Source organism: Acinonyx jubatus, chromosome F2 (genome assembly GCF_027475565.1).
Source record: "Acinonyx jubatus isolate Ajub_Pintada_27869175 chromosome F2, VMU_Ajub_asm_v1.0, whole genome shotgun sequence".
NCBI classification, from domain to species: domain Eukaryota; kingdom Metazoa; phylum Chordata; class Mammalia; order Carnivora; family Felidae; genus Acinonyx; species Acinonyx jubatus.
This window is the reverse complement of record NC_069394.1, coordinates 1771221-1794122: the sequence shown is the minus strand read 5'-3', so window position 1 is coordinate 1794122 and position 22902 is coordinate 1771221. Positions and strand designations below refer to the sequence as shown.

General features: G+C 65.6%; 1 protein-coding gene across 13 annotated transcripts in view; it reads left to right on the top strand.

Annotated features, from left to right (window-relative positions):
- ADGRB1 (adhesion G protein-coupled receptor B1) overlaps window positions 1–14890 on the top strand; it is a 79026-nt gene extending 64136 nt beyond the window's left edge. For 5 of the 13 annotated variants that reach the window (XM_053208168.1, XM_053208162.1, XM_053208160.1 and 2 more), the window contains 8 exons: window positions 3640–3807; window positions 4287–4458; window positions 7459–7554; window positions 9125–9179; window positions 11399–12081; window positions 13259–13294; window positions 13497–13601; window positions 14084–14890. In XM_053208168.1, coding sequence (XP_053064143.1) covers window positions 3640–3807; window positions 4287–4458; window positions 7459–7554; window positions 9125–9179; window positions 11399–12081; window positions 13259–13294; window positions 13497–13601; window positions 14084–14284 — 1516 coding nt within the window. In that variant the 3' untranslated portion in view covers window positions 14285–14890. The remainder of the gene's footprint in view (window positions 1–3639; window positions 3808–4286; window positions 4459–7458; window positions 7555–9124; window positions 9180–11398; window positions 12082–13258; window positions 13295–13496; window positions 13602–14083) is intronic. The other 8 variants (XM_053208169.1, XM_053208164.1, XM_053208167.1 and 5 more) reach the window with 6 other exon arrangements.
- Window positions 14891–22902: the final 8012 nt, after the last annotated feature.

Below are 22902 nucleotides of genomic sequence, written 5' to 3'. Positions count from 1 at the left end.
GGCTACCTGCCTCCTGGGGCCCCTTCCTGGGCGTGCAGCCGGTGCCCTGGTGCGGACGCACTCCCAGCTGTGCCTGCACGGCTGCGCGGAGACCTCCCCCCGCAGGAGGAGTCCTCCCCACACTCACACACTCGTGTGCACACGCACGCACGCACACCTGCGCATACACAGGGCCTGTGGGAGGGTGCCGCCCAGGTAGCTGACTGGTGGTGGTCGGGTGCAGCACGTGCTCCCCGGCTGGGGCAGCCGCCTGGGGTAGTGCACGGTCGGAGCAGATACGGGGGACCGGAGGGAAGTGGCCATGGCCTCACTCCGGGAGTTCTTCGTGTGAACGTGGGCACATCGTTTCACCCTCTGCTTAACACGGACGTGTGGGAGGACCGGCCCTGCCGTCCCCCAGGACCCTGTTTTATCTCTCTGTCTCGTGGACCCCAAACCCTCTGACCCCAGGACCCAGTCTGCACCCACTTCCTGTGGCAACCCTCCTTCCCCTAGGAGCCATCTGGGCCCATCCTACACCCGACTCAGACCCAGTCCCCCACCCCAGCCCCCACCCCCTACCCCGGTCCCCCCCGCTCAGACCTGGTGCCCTCCCCCCACCCTTAACCACCTCCCAGACCTGGTCCCCCCCACAACCCTTCAGAACCGGTCCCCCCCAGCCTCCCAACCCCAACCCTGGACTCAGCCCACCCCACCACCCGCCAGACCCGGTCCCCCCACACCCCCAGCCCCTCCCAGACTGGGCCCCCCCCCACCATTCCCCTTCAGGACCCGGTCCCCCACCACTAGCCAGCCCACTCCTGGGACCGGGTCCCACCCCCCCCCGCCCCCCAGCCAGCCCACTTCTGGGACCTAGTACCCATCCCAATCAGCCCATTTCTGGGACCCGGTGCCCCCTCCCCCCGACCAGCCAGCCCACTCCCAGGACCCGGTCCCCACACCCCCAGCCCCTCCTGGCACCGGGCCCCCCCCCCCCACCATTCCCCTCCAGGACCTGGTCCCCCACCACCAGCCAGCCCACTCCTGGGACCAGGTTCCCCCCCCCCTCCACCACCAGCCCACTTCTGGGACCCGGTACCCACCCCAATCAGCCCATTTCTGGGACCCGGTGCCCCCTCCCCCTGACAAGCCAGCCCACTCCTGGGACCCGGGACCCGGGACCCGGTCGCCCGACCCCCGACCCCCAGCCCACTCCCGGGACCCCGGCCGGCCTAGGAAGGCTCAGGCAGGACTGCTCCGGTCCGTGTGCCTGCTTTGCCCGCCCCGGTTCCGTGAGAACAGTGTCTGCTCTCGTCTCGGCCTTTGCATTTCACTTGCAGTCAGCCGCCCGGGGCCCCCCTTGGGCGCGCCCTCAAACGTGCCGAGTGGGGAGTCCTGTCGGCGGCCGCCACCGCCTCCGAAGCCGCCAGTAACGCCACGTTAGTGCCTCTCCTCGCCAGTGCCCCCGCCCCCGGCTCCGCTCTCTGAGTCACATTTTGTTTGTTTTAAGCTTTTTCTGTCACTCTGTCACCTCTGCCATCCACTCTGGGGATCCTCCCCACCCAGCCCTTCGCCAGGCTCCCCTCCTCCGTGTGGCCAGGGACGGGATGGGGCCGGGTCAGCGTCGGAACACTGTGCACCGGCCTGCCATCGGCGTGTGGCTGTGCCGGGGTCTGGGTTGTGCGCTGAGTGTTGTAAGCGCATGTGTGCGTGAGTGGATGGGTGCGGGGGGTGGGGGAGTGTCCCGTGAGCGAGCACGGGGGAGTGTGCGGGGCACTCCTGGCCGTGGGGGGACCCGGGTTCAGGTCGGGACGGATCCGTTGAGGCAGAAACCAAGTTGGGAGGCCCAGGCAGGGACGAGGCTCCGGGAATACGCGCTGTTTGCTTCACACGCCAGTCTTTTCCGGGTGGAGGGTGCCATCCTGGGCCTGTCACAAGAGCCCTGGGGGACATTCCCTGCTAGGTCACGCAGCAGGTTCCGGTCAGTGGCCCGGCCCACCCTGAGCCAGGCTCATGCCCCTCCTCCGCATCAGGGGCATCTGACCTTCCGAAGGGTCAGGCGGTACCACTGCCCGCGGGTCTCCCCGCCAGCCCCTCTCCTGCCCACTGATCGCACCCAGGCCCGCACGGGCTCCTCCTCGTGGCCCTGGCAGAACTCGGGGCTACGGGGATGCCACTAAGGCAGGGTCCCCAAGCCCGGGCCATCTGCCAGCCACCTCGGGCTGTAGATGTCAGGGCTCCAGCCCGAGGGAAGATGGCCCACAGCCGGATGACACTGCCCCTCTGCCCGCCCCAGGGGCTCTGCCCTGCCTTCCTGCTCCGAAGGTGGCCAGAGAGGGTCCGCTTTGGGAGGGAGGAGAGAGACGAGGGAGCCCTGCCAGCCACGGTGGAGACACAGAGGTTCAGAGCCGGGAAGGGAAAGGACAGCCGGGCAGTGTGTGCACAGTCCTGCAGGGCCCACTTTTTCAGGTTGTGCCCTTCGTGCAGGCAGAGCACCCCTCGTGGGCACGGGCACCGCGGCTGGGGGCCTCAGCACCCGGGGGTGGAGGGGGGCCGGGGATCGGCAGGTCCCCCACCCTGGGAGGGGAGGGGAGGCGGGTCTGTCAGGTCTAGGTCTGAAGCCCACGCAGTGGTCAGGAGAGAAGCGTGGGGGCTTCGGGGTGATTCCTGGCTCAGGCTCGAGCCACTGGGCAGCTGGCCGGGGGGCTGTCCTGGAGAAGAAATGGGGCTGCGGCTGGGGCTGGCATGGGGACCTGAGTCCTGGAGCAAGGAGGGGGAGGAGGGGGAGGGGAAAGGAGGAGGAAGAAGACAGGGAGGAGACAGGCCTGTCCTCTGTGCAGGCCACCCAGACGGGTCTGGAGAGAGGAGGACGATGGCTCGGGCAGGGCCTGTGGCAGGCTCCCCACCGCAGGGCAGAGAGGGTGCACCTCTGGGGAGGGCTCCTGCCCCCGCCCGGTGAGCAAGGTCCAGCCCGGACCCCAGGTCCTCCCAGCCTCTCTCCCAACAGCCCCCGTACCCCCAGCTGCTTCCTGGTGGCCCTGGCCCCTGCCTGAGGGTCCTCGTGCCCCTCACCCCTGCGGCCCCTCCTCGTGCCCCTCACCCCCGCCTCCCCTCCTCGTGCCCCTCACACCTGCAGCCCCTCCTCGTGCCCCTCGCCCCTGCCTCCCCTCCTCGTGCCCCTCGCCCCTGCCTCCCCTCCTCGTGCCCCTCGCCCCTGCCTCCCCTCCTCGTGCCCCTCGCCCCTGCCTCCCCTCCTCGTGCCCCTCGCCCCTGCCTCCCCTCCTCGTGCCCCTCGCCCCTGCCTCCCCTCCTCGTGCCCCTCGCCCCTGCCTCCCCTCCTCGTGCCCCTCGCCCCTGCCTCCCCTCCTCGTGCCCCTCGCCCCTCGCCCCTGTGGCCCCTGCACCTCTCTTGCTCCACCTGCGTCTGCCTCATCCTTTTGATGAAGGTGTCCTGTAAGGAGGGGAGCAGGTGGCCCGGACCCCAGCCCCCACTCCTGGTGGGAATGACCATGGCCCCAGAGGCTCCTTGGAGCTCCTGCAAGGCAGTCACCTGCCCATGGGGGCAGAGCCCCGGAAGTTGTAACAGTGGTGAGGGTGGGGTCAGGCACAATTCGCAGACACGGATGCGAGCCAGCCCCACTGCTGGTGCCCTCACGACAGGCCCCGAGGCTACGAAACAGTGACTGCGCCGTTCGGAAGACACGACAGGCTCCGAGCGGCCACAGCGTGGCCCATAGTGGTACCAGGAGGTGCCAGGCTGCAGAGGGCAGTGCCGCCGTGGGGGGCTCCTGGGGGCACCAGCGGAGCGGGGCCTGCCGAGACGATGAGGTGCCTGTGGGTCTCTGTTCTCGTCTCTGTCCCCACCCCCACCCCTGTCTGGCCCTGTCTGTCTGTCATCTCCTGGAGTAGTTCTCTCGTTCTCTTTCTCTCTGTCCAGAGCTCAGAGGCCTGGCCAAACACCGCCCCACAATGGCCACCCTGTAGCCCCCCAGCTCCTGCCTCCAGTGCACCTCCCCTCCTGTGGCCTCCTGGACAGTTAGGAACCCGGGTCTTCCAGAGAGTTCCTCTCTCACCACTGCCCAGCCCCCCCCCCCGCCCCCCCGCAGACCACCCTCCCGAGTCTCTGGGAGCTCTTGGACTCCGGGCGGGTTGCCGGGCAGAACTCTGCTCCCCAGGAGGGCCCGGGCCTCCGAGCGGGTGGAGAGCCCCGGGAGAGGGGCGCCAAGCAGGGCCCCCCAGGAATGCGGCCCCCGGCGGGAGGGCGGCCGGGGCAGCCCTGACGCGGCCCCCCGCTGCGCTGTCCGCAGGGCGTCGCTGTGGAGCTCCTGCGTGGTGCTGCCGCTGCTGGCGCTGACCTGGATGTCGGCCGTGCTCGCCGTCACCGACCGCCGCTCCGCCCTCTTCCAGATCCTGTTCGCTGTCTTCGACTCGCTGGAGGGTTTCGTCATAGTGATGGTGCACTGCATCCTGCGCCGAGAGGTGCGCGGCCTGCGGGAAGGGCGGGGGGTGCGGGGGCGCGGCTTCGGGACCCCCCCCCTCCCCGCTCCATAAGGCGGGGATGCGCGGCACAGCTGGGGCGGCTGAGGGCCGTGGTCTGTGTAAGGCCCCCTCCTGGAAGCGCCCCTGCGCCCCTCGCCGGCTCAGACCGGAGGGGTCCTGTCCTCCTGGGCTCGGTGGGACCAAGAGCCACCGGAAACGTCAGCAGCTTTCAACGACGGCAGAGACTCCTGGCCCGGTGTCTCTGGGCCTCTCCAGAGGGGCTTTCACCAAACTCTCCCGACGGCCACCTGCCCGGTGGCCACAGCTCTGGTGACACGCTCTCGCGTCGGGAAGGCGGACACGCGGAGAACGTGCGTCCGGACGTGGGCGGAAGAGGTGCCCTCGTGAGGCCAGAGGAGGCCGGGATGTCCACAGAGGCTGAAGGGGCCGGAGCGGGTGGGCAGACACGCAGAATTACCTCCCCTTCCTAGAACCTCCTAGAAAGATGGCAAAGCGATTTTAAAGCACAGATTGCAAAGAAAGCGGGAGAAGGGCTTCGCAGTGAAGCCTGGGAGTTCGGGGAGAAGAACGGGGGTCAGGAGCTCAGCCCGCCTGAGGAAGCCGGGTCTATAGCTGGCGGTGGGGCAGGCCCGGCGCACTGAGGCCAGAGAGCTTCCAGAAGTGGCGCTGCAGGGGCCCTGGATGCCCAGGGAAGGTCTGCGGTGGATGGCTGGTTGTCCGCTTAGGTAGCAGCCTGGACGCCCCCGCCCAGGGCTGGCAGCACAGCCCCCACCCCACCTCCCCCACATGCAGCTCCACCGCCCCGGGTGGGGGCTCTGGGGCCCTGGTCTGGGGGCGCCCTGGCGAGACAGGGGTGTGTAAACCTGTGTGCTGGCCCTTGGTCACCCTGACAGCTGGGGCCCCCAGCCTCAGACCACCTGGGGGAGAGGTGAGCACCCCCCTCCAGGGGCTCCGACCACAGGGAAAGACCGGATGACAAAGACCCGAAGCTTCTGATGTTAGAACAGCCCTGTTGGCAAGCCGCCGCCACAGTCTCCACCACACGTCCACGTCTGGCTGGTCCCGCGTGTCCACTCTGCAATCCTGAGGACCGGAGGGGAGCCTGTGCCGGACAAGTCTCAGATCCAGGCAGCCGTGGGCCCCAGAGACAGCCCAGGAAGAAGCCGTTCCACAGCCCCGAGGCGACGTCCTCAGAGAGAGCGCTCGCGCGCCCAGCCTGGCAGCCACGCATGCCCGGCTCTGGCCTGACTGATCCGTGCCAGCAATTCTCACTGCTAGTTACTCCATCTTCTATGGATGGGGCGGCTCAAGGCCAGCACAGGGGTGGTCGCCTCAGTGGGGTGTGCGCACATGTCACTGACCGGGCTCTAAGCTCACGCCCTTGGCCCTCAGCTGCCCGGCTTCTGTGAAACAAGAACAGCAGGCTACCCAAAAAGAACAGAAAGGGAGCTTGTGGGAATTCAAAGCATGAGAACAGAAGCGGAGAAGCTCAGTAACCGGATAAAACAGAGGCTGTGTCCTGCAAAGGAGAGAAGGTAGAAACTGGAAAACAGAAGGTGCGTTCTGCAGGCCCACCTGACCCAAATAGGAGGTTCTCCAGGGACCCGGCACAGGCTGCCAGGTGGAGAGCAGGGATGTCTGCCTCAGGGGCCTGCTCTGGGGGACAGTCAGGCACCCCTGAAGATGCATGATTTCCTAGGATGGTTGGACTTCCCCATAAGCTCTCTGTGACCTCCTGGGTCCCTCTTGCAGGGCCCATGCTACAGGGACCCTGCCACCAGGGGAAAGTCGGGCCTCTGTGGGGAGGGCATGGAACATTTGGCAGGTCGATGAGCAACGTGGTCGTGAGTCTCCTGAGGGCAGCAGAGGGGATGAGGCTGGCCGGATGGCCTACCTGGAGGAGGGGCCACGAGGCCCTCTGGGAGAACATCTGCTCTCTGTGCCAATGGAGACATTGCTTTCCCATCTGCTGTCTCCTGGCCCATGGCCTGCCTGCGCTGGGCGCACAGTAGGTGCTTAGAGATGTCTGCTAGGTGGCTCAGTGAGTCACAAGGATGGAAGAAGGTGCACCTGCCAGGGGAGGCCCAGGCAGTGGCCCTGAGGCCGGCGAGACCCCAGCACCACCGCCGATCAGCCGTGGAGCATGGGGCGCCCTGGGCTCAGCACCTGGAGTGAGTGGGGGCAGGTCCGCGGGTCTGTGCTGGGTCTGGGAGCCAGGAGCCCCAGCCTCAGCGCCCCCTCCTCCCAGAGCTGCCCACCTCACTCCAGGTACCTCCTCCAGGAAGCCCTCTGTGCTTTCACTGTCCCCGTGCCTTCACTTACTCCCTTTGCGCATCATGGCCCCACAGCGTCCGCTCCCCGAGGGGGGCTCTGCTGGCTGCTGCCCCAGCCGCGGGTGAAGGTGCGGCCTTTGCTCCTCACGCTCACGGACCAGCACCTCCCTGCAGACGCAGGTCTCCTCTAGCGCTCTGTGCCGGCTGCCTGGGTGGCCTCTGGCCCAGAGCCGCCGTCCCCGCCCTTCTGAAGAGTCCGTGGCCATAATGGGTGAGATCCCCTTCAGTGGAGCGTGCTGTTAGTGACCCAGCTTGGGACCCGCCGCCACCACAGATGCGCTGTCCCAGGGCCCTCGTGGAGCCCGGGCGGAGCGCCTCCAGGGCAGTGGGGGCAGCGGAGGCTGTGGTCACTCGGCACAGGGTGTGGACTCCAGGCCCCTCCTCAGCCTGACGGCCGGATCTCACGACACACCCCGGCCCGGAGGGCTGCAGCGTGTCCTCAGCAGGCCTGGAACTCTCTGAGTTTGGAATTTCCATGCCCCAAAGGGCACGGAGAGAATCTCAGAGACGGGAAGGGAGGCAGGGCCCCGGCACGCAGGCCGCCCTCACGGAGGGGCCGCCCCACGGTCCTTGCCCTTGCCTTCCCACCACCCTGCCGGGCGAGCGGTCTAGGGCTGCCGCTGACCGCTCTGCTCTCTCTCGCCAGGTCCAGGACGCCGTGAAGTGTCGCGTGGTGGACCGCCAGGAGGAGGGCAACGGGGACTCGGGGGGCTCCTTCCAGAACGGCCATGCCCAGCTCATGGTAGGGCTCAGCGCGCGGTGCCCCCGGCGGTGTCTCCTCGCCCTGCTCGGAGCTGCTCTAGGCTCCAGCGGCCCCTGAGGAAGAGCTCCGAGCCCAGTCCAACACTGGGGAGACTGGGGCTCACCAAGGTGAAATCCCTGGTCCGGGGTCTGGGGACGGGCAGGGCCCAGATGATGCGTCTGGGCGAGGCTGCCACTGGCCCGTGCCCACCCCCGGTGCCACAGTGCCCCCGCCTCAGCTGCGGCGCCCCCATCTCTGCACCTCCCGTGCCCCCTTCGTTGTTCTCCAGCTCAGCCGGGGTGGGACGCTGGCTCACTCAGCCTCCATCGGGCGGACCAGCCCTGGCCTGTCCACTCACCCTCCACCCCGCGTGGCCTTGTCCCCAGCCGGGTCCACTCAGGCCCTCCGGCATCACACGTGCCGTTCGGGTCCAGGTACTGCCCACCCCGCGGGTGTCTGCTAAGACATCACCTCCAGGGAGCCCTCCCTGACCCCCGCCCCCACCTGTGCCATCAGGCCTCCTCCTGTTCAGGTCCTGGCAGCGCCCTGGGTGAATTCTCCAGGCTGTCACTCGCCGCCTGCTGCCCGCTGGGTGCCCCCCGGTATGCAGTGAGCCTGGCAGCCGGGAGCTGCTCACTCAGTCCTCGGGCGCCGAGCCACCTCGTGGCGGCTGCGAGGCTCGCAGCCGGGACCTCAGCAGATGCCAGCGGCCGGCACCGGGAGGAGGCTTGTACCCTCACGGTCGTGGGCAGGGGCCCCCGATACCGCTCCGGGCCCCACTTCTCCCCTCAGATTCTGTAGTCTTCCCACCGACCCGACCTCTGGTTTGCAGAGAAGGAGCCTCCAGGTTTGGGATTAGGACCCAGCCCTACGGCCCCTGGAGAAGTGCACGCCACAGCCTGGGGTGGCCCGAGCCGGGTTTCCCAGTCCACCGAGCTCCTGGGCTGGGGTGGGGCAGGTGTCGCAGCGGGGATCTCAGCCACCGCTCACGGGACAGCTGGCCTCACCCTGGCACCGGACATCTGTGCCTGAACCCGTTCCACCTATCTGGTCGGCTGGCCTCTGTTTCCTCACCCCCGGGTCTGTGGGGAGGACCACGCAGATGACGGGGGCGGAGCCCCCCACGCCCTGCACATCAGCAGGCGGCGGCCCCGGGGGCTCTGGCGTGACACCCTTTGCGTGCCCTGCCCCCCGGAAGGGACATGAGGCCCTGGCAGAGGTTCTGGTCTTTGTGCTGGAGTCCCAGGGGCCGGGGGCCGGGGGAGACAGAGCCGGGGTGGGACAGGAGCACGATTGAGCTGCAGTGGGACCGGCCTTCCCAGCTCATCCACAAACGCCCTGGCAGGCGCGCGCACGCACGCACGCACGCGCGCACGCACACGGAGTACGCAGGGGCGGGGCCGCCCGCCGGCGGTTCTCTGAGCCCGGAGCGCCCCCCCGCCCCCCCGGCCGTGAGCTTGGAGCCCTCCTGGCGCTCCGTGGCGGGCACGCGCGTGCGCACACGCACACCCCTCGAGGTGCGGCTCCCGCTCGGCCCGGGGCCTCACCCCGCCCCGCCTCTGTCTTGCAGACCGACTTCGAGAAGGACGTGGATCTGGCCTGTAGATCAGGTGAGCGCCTGCCAGGTGAGAGCGACAGGTGGCCCTCGCCCGGGCCACTTGCTTCTTTTTCTTTTCTCTGTGTGTGCGTCTGTCTGTCCATCCGTCTGCCCTCATCCCTCCGCTGCCCGCCACACCCCGTGCCGTGAGGTTGGGTCACATCCGCCCAGATGGAGGGGCCACTGCCCGGAAGCCTGGTCTGTACAGGCAGACACGGGCCTTCCTCCGGGGCCTGGCCCGCCCCAACCTTGGCGGCACAGCCACTTTTGCGCCTCCCCACCCACTGCCCTGAGGCTGCAGCAGGCAGGGCCTGTGGGTCGAGGGCAGAAGAAACTGCCAGAAAGCTGTCCGGGAGCTTGGGCTCACCAGGCTGATGCGTGCTGGTGGGATTCTTAGCACTGGAGCGAACCCCTGGGGCCCGCTGCCCTGGGCCTGGCCCTGTCCTCTCCCCGCCGAGCCCCTGAACAAGAAGCCCTGTGCCCCCCGCCCCGCCACCTCCGACACTTCTGGTCTGCGGTCTCCGCTCTCTCTGTAGGGGCGGGGGGAGGCTGCACCAGCTGTGAGACACTGGAGCCACCCCGCTTCCACCTGTCACCCACCTCGTCACCCGCCCCTGCCTGCGTCCCTCCAGGACCCGCGTTCTGTGTTGTCCTCGCGTCTTCATCTTCCATCCAGCCATGGCGGAGGGTTGGCCGAGCCTTCTGGGGGGACATCAGTGGGAGCAGGAGGAAAGCAAGGCGGAGGAGCCAACCCTGGGCCCTAGAGTAATGCTGAGTTTCCTGGAAGCAAGGGGAAAAGGGGAATCAGCTGCCCAATGAAAGGAAACCGCTTTAACGTCGTCGTTCTGAGAGCCGGGTCCCGGCAGTGACAGGCAATGCCGTTCAGAGCGGTGGAGAACCAGCCGGTCGCACTGCCTTGGTCTGTCAGATACTTTTGAGGAGCGTCTTCTCCAGAGATAGCCATGGGGGCGGGGGTCGAGACAGCCCCAGATTGGGAGTGTCAGCTGCTGCCCGGTGGCCCCCGGGAGAGCTTCCTGGAGGAGGTGACCTCTGGTTGGGCTGAGTGGGAACTGGACAGAACGGTCTTTCACTTCCCACCTTGGTCTCGTGTAGTCTAGGCAGCCTCCCTGAGAGGTGACCCCAAGACTTGAGGGCTTTTGGAGGCTCGGGCCCAGCCCCCTTTGGGTGGTAGTGGCCTCCGAGGCCCCCACTTCTTCCTCATCGGTAAGATGGCGCAGCCTGGCCCGTGATCTCTCAGGCAGCTAGCGACTGGAGGCATGGCGGAGGGCCTGGTGTCACAAACACAGGGTGAGGTGGGCACACGGGCTGGGGGGCTGGGGGCCTAGAAGGAGTCTGGATTTGGGGCCGAGCACACAGGGGACCCGCAGCCAGATTTCTGCAGGAGAGGTGCCCAGCTCTGTCCGGGCGACGGCCCGCTGTGAGGTGAACAGGGCGATCTCTGCAGGGGGGACCCCGGAGGGGCACAGGTTTGGCGGGCGAGACGGCAGGTCCCCTGTTGGTCGACCTGGAGCGGGGGACGGTGGCAGACATGGGCGCAGGGGGTCAGCGTATGGAGGCCGGAGAAGAGAAAGGGCCAGAACAGAAGGAAGCTCTGCCAGAGAGGAGGGAGAGTACCGGGGACTGGCGAGTGACCGTCCGCTCGGAGGGCGGGTGCCGGTGGGGTGGCACAGGAAGCCGCTGACAGGAGCTGTGAGCGTTTGGGGGCTGGACGAAGGTGTGGCTGGGTGCCCGCCAGCCAGCAGGGAAAGCGCTCCCGCGCTCACAGCGGGCTTCCCCTGGACGGGCCCCGCGTGGGCCTGGCCGCTTTGGGCTCTCCATGGGCCAGTGAGGCTGGATTGACGGGTAAGAGCAAGGCAGGTGGTGGGCAAGCTGGAGCCCGGGTCGGAGGTCGCGGTGGCCCGCCCCCACCCACTGCAGCCGCACAGAAGCAGGCTAGGCATACAGGGCCCCGCGCCGCAGGAGCGTGTCCCTGAACTTCCGAGAAGTGCGGGCTGGCTCCAGGGCCGACTGGGGCCCGCTCAGCTGCTGGGAGGGGCTGTGTGTGGGTGGCGGCCATTTGTCCTCTTGTCTGCGGGGGCAGACAGGAGCACCCCGTGTTCCAGCCTGGCTTGAAAACGCCAAGGACTCCCAGCTGCAGCAGCACCAAACACAAGTCAGGGGCGCGCCGGATCGAGACCGTCTGAGGCATCCCCGAGGCCGCGCTGATCCCCTCACCTGTCCCCACAGTGCTGAACAAGGACATCGCAGCCTGCCGCACGGCCACGATCACAGGCACGCTCAAGCGGCCGTCGCTGCCCGAGGAGGAGAAGCTGAAGCTGGCCCACGCCAAGGCGCCCCCCGCCAACTTCAACAGCCTGCCGGCCAACGTGTCCAAACTGCACCTGCACGGCTCGCCCCGCTGCCCGGGCGGCCCCCTGCCCGACTTCCCCAACCACTCACTGACCCTCAAGAAGGACAGGGCGCCCAAGTCCTCCTTTGCCGGGGACGGGGACATCTTCAAGAAGCTGGACTCGGAGCTGAGCCGGGCCCAGGAGAAGGCCCTGGACACCAGCTATGTAATCCTGCCAACGGCCACAGCCACGCTGCGGCCCAAGCCCCAGGAGGAGCCCAAGCACAGCATCCACATCGATCAGATGCCCCAGACCCGCCTCATCCACCTCAACATGGCACCTGACACGGGCCTCCCCGCCCGCAGCCCACCCTCCCGCCAGCCCCCAGGGGGTGGGCCCCCGGAGGCACCCCCCGCCCAGCCCCCACCGCCCCCGCCCCCACCACCCCCGCCACCCACCCTGGAGCCAGCTCCCCCCAGCCTGGGGGAGCCCGGGGAGCCCGCTGCCCATCCAGGGCCCAGCTCGGGGACCGGGACCAGGAACGAGAATGTCTCCACCTTGTCCGTGAGCTCCCTGGAGGTGAGGGCAGCCCAAGGGTCCCGGGGGGGCGGGGGGGGTCGGGGCAGGGGTGCTGTGGGCGCTGCTGGTTTGGGCTGCAGCCAGTGTTAGGTAGGCTAGGCCTGGGAAGGCCAGAGGCCGGCATCCTGGCCTCACTCCTGCTGGAAGGGGTCCCCTGGCAAGAGTGGGGACAGGCCTACGCCGGAGAGCTGGTTCCTGGCAGGGCCTGCCCTCACCCTGTTCTCTGGCCACGCTGCCCCTGGCCCTGCTGGGCCCTGGCGACGGGGGGCTGGTGGCCTGTGCCATTGCAGTGGGGCCCACCCAGCTGGACTTGGGCTGGCTGCAATCTAGTCCATTCCATGGTCGGGCGGTCATGGCAGCAAGTCCCTCCTTAGGTCGGCCTGAAGCCTGGAAGTGACCACACTCAGCCTGTCCGGCATGGGGCTCGGAGTGCGTTGGGGGGAGCATTGCCTAGCACCCCCAGGGACCCCCGCCCTCCCCAGGCCACTCCCCCACCTCCTGGCTCACTGCCTCTGGTGAAGCAGCCCCAGGCCCCGGTTCTCTGTGGTCCCCCAGCCGTGCCACCCGCCCTGCGTCCAGTTCTCGTCTCCTCGTCACTGGCCAGTGCCGGAGGACAATCTAAGACGGTGAAGAAAGGCAGGGGCAGAGAATGTGGAGGCATTGCCCTGCTCTTCCGTCTGGCCTTGGTGTGCCCACAGTCTCCTCTAGGACCCCTGCCCTCTGCATCACCCTTGTCCTCTGTCTCTCGAAGCGGGAGATGGCCCTGGGGACAGTCTGGGACAGAACGTGATGAAAAGCATCTGCAGGCTTACCCCCATTCTGGAGCTGCAATACCGGAGCCCCAGGCGGTCGTGTGACTGTCACTGCTGTCTGGGGCCTTGGGCTTCTATTCCCCTTGGCTCAGCGGGCGCCCCCTCTGCCCACCCTCTTCCGCCAGAGCCCTCGGGCTGGGCCCGCGCTGTCCCCGGGGAAGGGGCGGGGCCTACAAGCGGCTTGGGCGCTGCCAACTATAGGGCAGTCAGAGGCATGTTCCCCAGCTTGGTGGAGAACCCGAGTAGCCATGGGGTGAGGGGGTCCCCAGTCTCCCCCTGTCTCAGGCGAGGAGAGGCCTGGACTTGTGGTCTGGGAGGTTTGGGGCGACTGCTTGCAAATGCGCACAACCCCCTTCTCCCCACAGCGGCGGAAGTCGCGGTATGCAGAACTGGACTTTGAGGTGGGTCCCACCTCCTGGTGTCCCCTTCCCCAAACACCCGGAGCCGGAGGTGCTCAGAGCCCCGGGGGCGGGGGGGGGGGGGGGGTCGGGGACATGCAGCTGGAGTCCAACCAGGGGCAGGGAGGGGCTGGGGGGGAGGAGCCCTGCCAGGCAGGGCGGCTCCTTTCCAGGCTCAGGATGCCCGGCCCCTCCGGCCCCGCAGAAAATCATGCACACCCGGAAGCGGCACCAGGACATGTTCCAGGACCTGAACCGGAAGCTGCAGCACGCGGAGAAGGACAAGGAGGTGCTGGGCCCAGAAAGCAAGGTCTGGGGGACGGGGCGGGGCCTTGGGGCTGCGGGCGGGGTGGTGGGGCGGGGCCCTGGGGCGGGGCCGGCAGAGGGAGAGCCCTTGGTTGAAGTCCCTACGCGCTCCTTCCCCTCGCTTCAACTTTTCCCGAAGATTGGCCCGACGCAGCGCTCGCCAGAGCCCCGCACACCGGCCTTCCCGGGGACCCGCCCCACGCCCAGCCCCGTCCGGAGGGGTGCACGGGGCGGTGCACGGGGGGTCTGGCTTCTGCCAAGGAAGGCAACAGCCAAGGGAGGGGTGCCGGGCAGGCGGGGCCCCCACGGCGGCGGGAAGCGCTCCGCTCCCGCTCGGCCCCGGGGGGGCCCCTGCAGCCCGCCTCTCCGCCCGCTCAGGTCCCTTCCTCTCTGTTTGGTTCCCGTGTGCGTTCTCTCCTCCCCTCCTCCGCTCCTGCCCCGTGGCCTCCCTCTCGGCCCCTGCCCCCCTCTCCGCCCGCCGGCCAGCAGCCGGAAAAGCAGCAGACACCGAACAAGCGGCCCTGGGAGAGCCTTCGGAAGGCCCACGGGACGCCCGCGTGGGTGAAGAAGGAGCTGGAGCCGCTGCCGCCCTCACCGCTGGAGCTGCGGAGCGTCGAGTGGGAGAAGTCGGGCGCCACGATCCCGCTGGTGGGCCAGGACATCATCGACCTCCAGACCGAGGTCTGAGCGGGTGGGCGGAGGCCACGCACCGGGCCCCGAGGAGGACATCCTGCTCCGCCCGCTCCCGCCGCAGGACGGGCACAGACACGCTCCCGGGCTGCGGGCCAGGCCCGCGCCCCGGCCTCAGGGCGCTCGGACGGCGGCCGGGCGGAGGCCCGCGGCGCTGGGACCAGAGCCAGAGGGGACAGGAGGCCCCGGCGGCCCCGGGTGGGCACAGGGCCCCAGAGGCCGGAAGGTGCCTCAGACTCTGCCCTCCTCGAGCCCGGCGCCGGCGGGCAGGCGGGCGGGCGGCCGCGGACGGTGGCGGGACGGGTGCGGCCAGCATCCCCAGGACACCTGCCTGAGCTGCCGCGGCAGAAGACCAGCCTGCTTGGCCCAGCTGGCCTGGCACCATTTTTTAGACACCCCTACCCCTCGGGAAGCAGCCAGCCCCCCCCCCCCCACCTTTCCAGGGCCCGGGGCCCCTCCCCAGACCCAGGTGGAGAGCCCTCTCTCCCACCTGTGCTGACCCCAGGGGCAGGACTAGAAGCCCACTCCGGGAAGAAGCAGGGGTGGGGAATCTATTTTTTCTCTCCTTTTCTTTTCTTCAATAAAAAGAATTAAAAACCCACATCCCCTCTGTGTGGGCCTTCTCTGTGCGGCACGAGCCCCGAGGCCGCCTTGGTCCCTCCATCCGGGTCAGAAGGGCGGGGCAGGCCTGGTGGGCACCTGGCCTCCACTCCCGCCTCGTACCCTGCCTGGGTGTCAGGAGCTCACCCTGTGTGGGCGTCGGTCCCCAGGCCAGCAGTCACGTGGTCCCCGGGGATGCCGTGAGGGAACCGAGGGGGACCCTCGGATGCTGGGCTCCCTTGCTCCCCTGCCCGCAGACTTTTAGACCCACGGGGCTTGGCGTGTGACTTCCCTGCGCCCTGAGTCATGGCTGGAGGGACAATCCAAGACTGCAAAGAAATGCAGGGGCAGAGGATGTGGTGGGGGGGGGGGGGGGGAGGAGGAAGGCCCCTCCCGCCTGGCCTTGGTGTGCCCACTGTCTCCTCCAGGACCCCTGCCCTCTGCATCACCTGTGTCCCCCGAACCTTCCCCTTTGTCCTGGGGCAGGTGTGAGGAACAAATGTGGACACGCCCAGAGCCGTGCCCCCTTCTCCATCCTGCCCCGCCCTCTGCCACCTCCCACCTAGGCCCGGGGCACACAGCTTGAGAAGCTTGTCTCTCCAGGGGAAATGCCGGGTCCTGCCTCTCCTCTGTATTTCCAGCAGGGGGCAGCCTGCGCCTCCACTGGGAGCCAGGCTGGCAGGTGCGAGGCTGGGAGGGGCCGTGAGCCAGGCTCTCCCCACCAGGCTGCGCTTCCCACCCTGGGGGCAGACCCCCAGACCCCGCTGGACCCCGGGAGGCGGCAGACAGTGACCACCGGCCCAAACAAGGGGTGTGCAAGTGGTCTGTTTGCGGGTCCCAGCGCCCCGGATTATGGCCCCCCAAACGCATCATTCAAGATGAAAAAATGCCAACCCCCCCGAAAAGTGGGGGAGCTGCTGGCATGGGTCTCACGGCGCCCCACCCACCACTTGTCACGACCCCCTCGGGTCACGGCCACAAGTGACTGAGGAGGGAGAGGGACCGGTGGTGACCAGGCATGGCTGTGAGGGGCTGGGGAATGCGCGGCCACAAGCGCCCTGGCACGGGCCCGCACGTCCCCAGGAACCAGCCTCTCAGCCACGGTCTGGACACTTCAAAAAGCCAACTCTTGTGGGTGCGATGTGGCAGCCAAACCTCCCCCGGCTGAGGCTTAAGGTTGGTTCGAACACTGGGTGCGCCCAGGCTCTCCCGACACAGAGAAGCCTCCAACTCCGAGCGCATCTGGCCTGGGGCGGGGGGCGGTTCGGACGAGGGCGGCCACTGGCTGCCTTCCTCATCCTTCCCCAGAAGGAAGCCGGAGCACCCCCAGGAAGGGGGTCCTGGTGCAGAAAGCCCTGAGCCCCCCGCCACACTCCTGGGGGACGGCGCACGGAGCACAGGGTTTACCACTGCCTTCGTGGTGTGACCTGGGCAGGGTCCGGCCGGTGACCTGCCCTCCCCTGTGCTGCTCGCTTGTGCAACAGAAAAGCTGGGAAAAACAGCAAACCAAGATGGACCCAAGCAAACGCTCCCTGCATGCGATGGCAGTAACCCGGGGGCTCAGGGTCAGCGGACCCAGGTCCCCCGTCCCGGCTCCCTCCAAGAAGGCTGTGTCCTTCCAGGAGAAGACCCGTTCCCTGTTCTGCCCCGGGCCCCACGTTCACGGCTGTTCCGTGCTGCACGGCCACCTGGCACAGTGACTGGTCGCAGAAATGGCTGTCCTCTCTCCAGGCTTCGGTGCAGGAAGCCCGCCGGAGATGTTCCCCCGCCCCAGACTCATGGAAACCCCTGGGCCTTGCGTGGGTCCGCCTCCGCCACCTTCCGTGGGGGGCCTGCCGCAGCTGCTGCGCTCTTGCCTCAGGGACCGGGGAGGGGTCCGGGTGCCAGGTAGTGAGCCCAGCTCTCCCAGCCCTCATCCCTGGCAGGTCACCCAGTGGCAGCCGGGAGGCTCCCCGTGCTGTTCCCACGGCCAGAAGCCACTCCTTTCCAGAGGTGGTCGGGCCACCAGAGAGATGTTTTCTTCACTGTCCGGGCGCCTCTGTCCAAGTGCCACCCCGCCACAGGCGCTCGGAGAATGCCTCCGCTGCCCCCTTTTGCCTGCAGTGCATCGTGGCCTAGGGGTGGCGCCCAGGATGGCGGTGGTCACCCTCAGGGGCGGGAGCACGTGCAGCCAGAGCTCCTCTGGCGGTGCTGGCGGTGGCTCTGACGGTGGCGATGATCCGTGTGGCTGGTGGTGGTGCTGGGGGGGGGGGGGGGCATCTGGCAGATGGAGGGACAGAAGGGTAGGAAGGAGGCTCCCCGAGGACAAAGACCAGAGCCTGAGTCCCCCGGGGGGAAGGAGGGGAGGGCAAACTGGAGGCAGCCTCCTCCAGGCCACACACTCCTGACACCCAGGTCCTCCTCACCCGACGTCCTCCTGTCACCAAGGCCAGCAGGGCCGGGCCGAGCCCGGAGGGAAGCCCAGGCAGTCCCTGCTCGCCCGGTGGAGACGCCCTGCCCCTGGGCAGGGGGAGACCCTCCCTGGAAAAGCCTTCACAACCACCCCCGGGCCCAGCCCCCAGCTGGCCCCCACCAGCAGCGAGCCCCCCACTATCTGGAAGGCCCTCTTCCAGGCCAGCCTCCCACTGCCGTGCCGGCCGCCGCGCAACACCCTCCGACCCCTCCTGGCCTCAGCCAAGATGAAGGGCCCGCCTCCAGGCTCCCGTCACCTCCCCTGGCCCCGCACCCGACACCGGCTTTGGCCTCCACAGAGGAGCAAATCCACGGTAGGCCTCATGCCCCGGGACTGTTCCAGAACCTTCCACCAGCGGGGAGTGCCCTTCCTGGGCCTGCTCCACCCACCCCCAGTTCCTCCTGGAGCCTCCAGGCTATGTCTGGGGAACACGGGACCTGTGTGGCTCCCCTGGGGTGACAAGGCAGCTGGTGTCCCACCTCAAAAGTCCAGAAACTGCCACCCACCCCTGGTGGCCATCCTACTGCCCTGGGAGGTTACCGGCAGCCCTTTCTGACAGATGTAAAATCTGGGGTCCCTTGCTACCGCCCCCCCCAGACCCCTGCAGGTGTCTGGGCTCATCCTGAGGAGTGTCCGCCCCCTGGGGAGGACGCCGAGGCCCTGGACGGAAGGGCTGGCACACCGGTCAGGGCCAGGAGGGGTCACACGGGCCTCTGCCTGCGTCACCAGTGTGCCCACTACTGCCAGTGACCAAGGGAGTTCTCAGACCTCCTGTAGAGTGGGGGTCCCCACCTGGTGCACCTCTCCGCACGGGGGTGTCCCACGGTCCTGGCCAGGTCTGCTCAGAACGGTCCACAGAGGGGCCCAAAGGTGGGCCGGCTAGGGGCAGAAGGCCTTGACCTTGGACGAGCCCCGCCCCTCTGGGCCTCGGTTTCCCCTCTGGCACTGTGGCAGCAGGATTGGTTGACAGATCCCTTCCAAGGCCAGCAGTCTGTGGCCCTGTAACCTCTTGAGGCGGGGAGCAGCGGGCTTCCCAAGTACTTCTCTTAGGGTCTAAAAATAACCAGGAGGGGAAGGGTGTCTCTGAATAGCTCGGGAATGTGCCAGTCACTCCAGCGGAACCACCTCCAAATAAGGATCTGGCACAGCCGGAAGCCCTGAGACAGTCACTGCTCACGTCAGCCTCCCAGCTGTGCTGCTCCAGAACTTTCCCTCCCACCGCAGCCAGCCCTCAGCCCGGGGCCCCAGGGGTCTCCCCCCAGAGCGGTCAGGGCACGGGGCAGGGGTCCTGGGGGGGCCCCTGTAGAGCACAGCTCCTTGGACAAAGAGTACTGGGGTCTGAGCAGTTACAATCACGGAATCGAAGATTTGCTCATCCAGAAACTTCCCTTTACGTGCGTGGGATCTTAGGACAATCACATTCAGACCCCTCCCCCAAATCTCCGAAGACGGAAGTGCAGGGCCCCCCGAGGAAGGTAGGGTGGGCTGTCGGCCGGCTCTCCCCTTGGCGTCCCAGCCAGCGGGTACCCCGACTGGAGACGGTGGCGGGGGGCAGCCTAGAGCCCTGCTTGGGCCAGTTGCAGGGCGCAGGCGTCCCCAGCCGTCCCAGGAAGGCAGAGGAGGTGTTGTTGGACTCAATATGGCTCTCTGGGAACACCATATGGATCCTGCCCAGGAAGGGGAGTCAGGAGGAGGCAGGAGGCAGCACCCCCACCAGCGGCACCCCTCTCTCTCTCCATCACGGGGAGCTCCTTGGGAGGCAGCGGTGGGTGCAGTGGCCTGGTTCCGGGACACTTGGGCTGCCTGTGACCTCAGGGGGCCTGTCCCCTCGCTGGTGTGCCTCCTTCACCAGCCTGTGCCCCACCTGTCCTCTCCTGTCCTTTCCAGGCTCAGGGTTCCCGGATCCTCAGAGGGGAGGCAGCTGACAGGCTCCAGCCCAGTCCCTCTAAAAGGGACTTAACCTCCCGGATGGATGGGGGGGAGGGGAGCGGCGAGGGGGGCCAGGACAGGAAAGAGGGGGGATGGAGTTGTGGTGGAGGAGAGGAGGGGACACGGCCCGGTGACGGTGCCCTGAGAGCCAGAGCAGGGACACCATCCCCCAAGGCTTCTGGCGGTGGGGAGGAGGGTGGGGAGCTAGGCTGAGCCTGGAGGTCATCGGGGTGGGAGGTGGGCACCCGGGGAGGCAGACAGACCCCAGGCTGGAGGCTGCAGACGGCTTGAGAGCCGGGCAGGGGCCTCTCTGCTGGGGAGGGACACTCTGCTCTCAGGCCCTACCCCTGGGGAATCCCAGGGGCCACAATGGACTCTGGCTTCCCCCGGAACACCAACAAGTCACTAGGGGGCAGGTGTGGCCAGGGTCACACGGCTGAGGCCTGCACCGCTGCCTGGGTCGCACTGGAAGCTCCCCCCCACCCCCCACCATCCTGGCCCCCGCAGTCTCTGCCCATGGCTGCCATGTCGTCTCCTGGCCTCACCTTGCTGGAGCCGCCCGCCCCCACCCCACCCGTGGCTCCCTGTCTCCCTAGAGCCACCACGGGTCTTGCCTCAGGTTTTGGTGTGGGGGTCCAGTCCCCCCTCCCTCTGGCACGCACATGAGATCTTGTCCTCTGACAGCGGGGAGGGCCGCTGGGGAAGGAGCCCCCCCAGGACCACGCTGGGGAGGGTGTGCAGGCCACTTTCACCCACGCCCCGGGATATGGCAAGGTTGTGTGTGTGTGGGGGGGGGGGGTGGGCAGTGGAGTAAGCCAAGTGGGCAGGATAGGGAGAGGGGACAGTGAAGGCCAGGCCGAGGGCCAGGCTGAGGAGCGGAAGCATACCGCCAGGGCGGGGAGCCACCGGGCTGCAGGCGCGGCAGGAGAGGGGGCTCCTGCCGGAGGCTCACAGAGCAGGTGGACCTCAGGGAGGACCAGGGCATCACAGAACGACGAGTCAAGCTGCTGGCAGCGGGGAAGGGCAGACCCCCTGGGGCAGGGGCTACTATTCCCATCCCCCCTCGCAGAAGAGCAACAGGAGGCACAGAGAGGGTGAGCGCCTTGCCCAAGGCTGCAGAGGCGCGTCCGTGGGGAGCTCTGAAACCAGGCGCTCAGGCTACGGTCGCTGTGCGCTTAAGCGAGGTCACACTGGCCCCCTAGGTTTGTGAGAGCGGAGGATCGTCAGGAAGAAAAGGAGTCACTTCCGTTGCATAACTTAAAGCAAAGCAAGACGTGACGCCCACGTACTCGTCGCCGTGGCCTGGCCTACTTTAAAGCGCCTACCGGGCTGCACACCTGCCAGGCCCTGATGCTGTCTCGGGCAGGAGGGCGACGTGCCCTTCTCTCTGCACCCATCTACCCCTGCCTTCCCCGGGAACGCCGGGCAGAGACACCCGCCCCTCCCCCACCGTGAGACTCCCGCCCCGCCCCCTGTCCCTCCCTCCCTCCGGGCCCCTTACACCAGGGACTCCCCTCTCGCCACACGCCTCCACGGCTCCCCTAATTAGGCCTTCTCACTGCATTTAATTACACAACCATTCAGGCTTTCTACTTCTTGAGTCACTTCTAGGACGCCATATATTTTTAGAGATCCGTCCGTTTCAACTTAAGTCTCCAAATGTATTGGAATGAAATCTCTCCTAATAGTCTCATCGCCTTTTTTGGTTTCTAATGTGTCTGTAGCTGGGTCCCCTTTTCATCTGGCCTTTGTTTGAATCGTGCCTCCTCCTCTCTTTTGCATGCCCTCTTATCGGCTGTTGCAAAGAACAAATGTTTAGCTCTGTGGGCCTGCTGTATTCATTTTCTTTCATTAATTCCTGCTCTTATCTTTATCTCCTTTCTTCTCGGGTTCACTATGAACAAAAATAACTAATTCCTTAAGCTGGATGCTTATCACATCAAACTTTTAGCTTTCGATATGCATCTGATGTAAGCCTTTAGGCTACAAATTTCCCTCAAGGTGTTGCTTTAGCTCCACCTTTTTCCATTATCGTTGTTTTAATGGTTACTTTCTTTGATAATTTCATGTGCTTTAAAGTCCTGAATCATGGAAATTTTTAAATCTGCTTTTTTGTGATTTCCATTTTAATTATAATGCTGTCATAGGAGCACAGGAGCTATGCTAGCTATAATGCCAGCATACGAGCTAGTCCGTAGGAGACCTGCTTTGTCGCATAGCAGGTACCAATAAAAAAAAAAAAATACTCCCTGTGTATTCTCTAACTGCTAAGCACACAATAGTTAATATGGTTGTAAAGTGAAAAGCCTGTGAGTCTCAGTGCTCGTCTTCCATGCAGCCAATGGTTTTCTTTCTCTGTGACCTGCCAATAGTTAAAAAAGGTATGTTGAAAATCCCCACCAGGATAGAGTTTTTTGTAGTTCTACCAAAGTTTGCCTTGTTTATATGTCTAAACACAGTTTAGAACTGTCGCATCTTCCCAGCAAATCAAATCTTTTATTCTTTTGAAGGGACCACCTCTCTACATAATAATGTTTTTATCCTTTGACTTACAGTCCCTCGTGTTGGATATTAATGTAAATACCCTAACTATCTTTTGTTAAATAGTATTTAAAATCCAACCAGAGAATCTCTGTTTTTGAACTGTTTTTTTATCACACTGAGTGTAACCACTGCTGGGTGGGGGCTCACTCCTCTCAGTGTTCCCTATTCGTCCTGCTTTAACGGCACTTTAAAAATCCTCTTTCTCAAAAAAAAAAAAAAAAATTATCTTTCTTGGGGCGCCTGGGGGCTTAGTCGGTTGAGCAGCCGACTTTGGCTCAGGTCATGATCTTGCAGTTTGTGGGTTCGAGCCCCACGTCAGGCTCTGTGCTGACAGCTCGGAGCCTGGAGCCTGCTTCGGATTCTGTGTTTCCCCCTCTCGTCACCCCTCCCCTGCTCATGGTCTGTCTGTCTCGGTCTGTCTGTCTCTCTCTCGCTCTCTCAAAAATAAGTAAACATTAAAAAAAATAAAAATCCTCTTCCTTGAATTTTGAAACAATTGCACTTTTTAAATACTTATTTTTAACCCACTTTTACCTTGTATTTGGCCCAGAAACCATAGATCCTTTCTACTCCTTTTCAGCTTCCCTTTGACATTTCACCAGTTATTTAACTTTATGAGGTCTGAAATTTATCAAAATAGTAAATCCTTTTCAAACAATACAAGGACCTCAGAACATTTTAATCATTCTCTTCGGACTTACGTGGTCTACTATTTTAGCTCTGTATTTTTGAAACTGCATAACCGAGACATTATTTTTAAAAAGTAGACAATATTTGGTTGTATTTACTTATGTGCTTCACGGTTACTTTGCTCACCACTTAATTGGGCTCTGTGCCCAATTCCGATCTGTGGGTGTGCGTGTTGGCGGTGTTGGAGGGGGGAGGGCCCACCAACAAGCAACGCTCCAGACACCAGCAGGTGTCCTACAAGTCAACTCGACTCCGACATGACCCGCACGCGGCTGCAGCGCCCCCAGGCTGAGGGCTCCGTCCCACAAGGCCGCCCCCACTTGAGGCTCCAGCTGCGAGCCCAGCTTGTCGCCACCGCTTCTGACCAACCAGCCTACGCGGCAGGTCCCCACGACCCCCG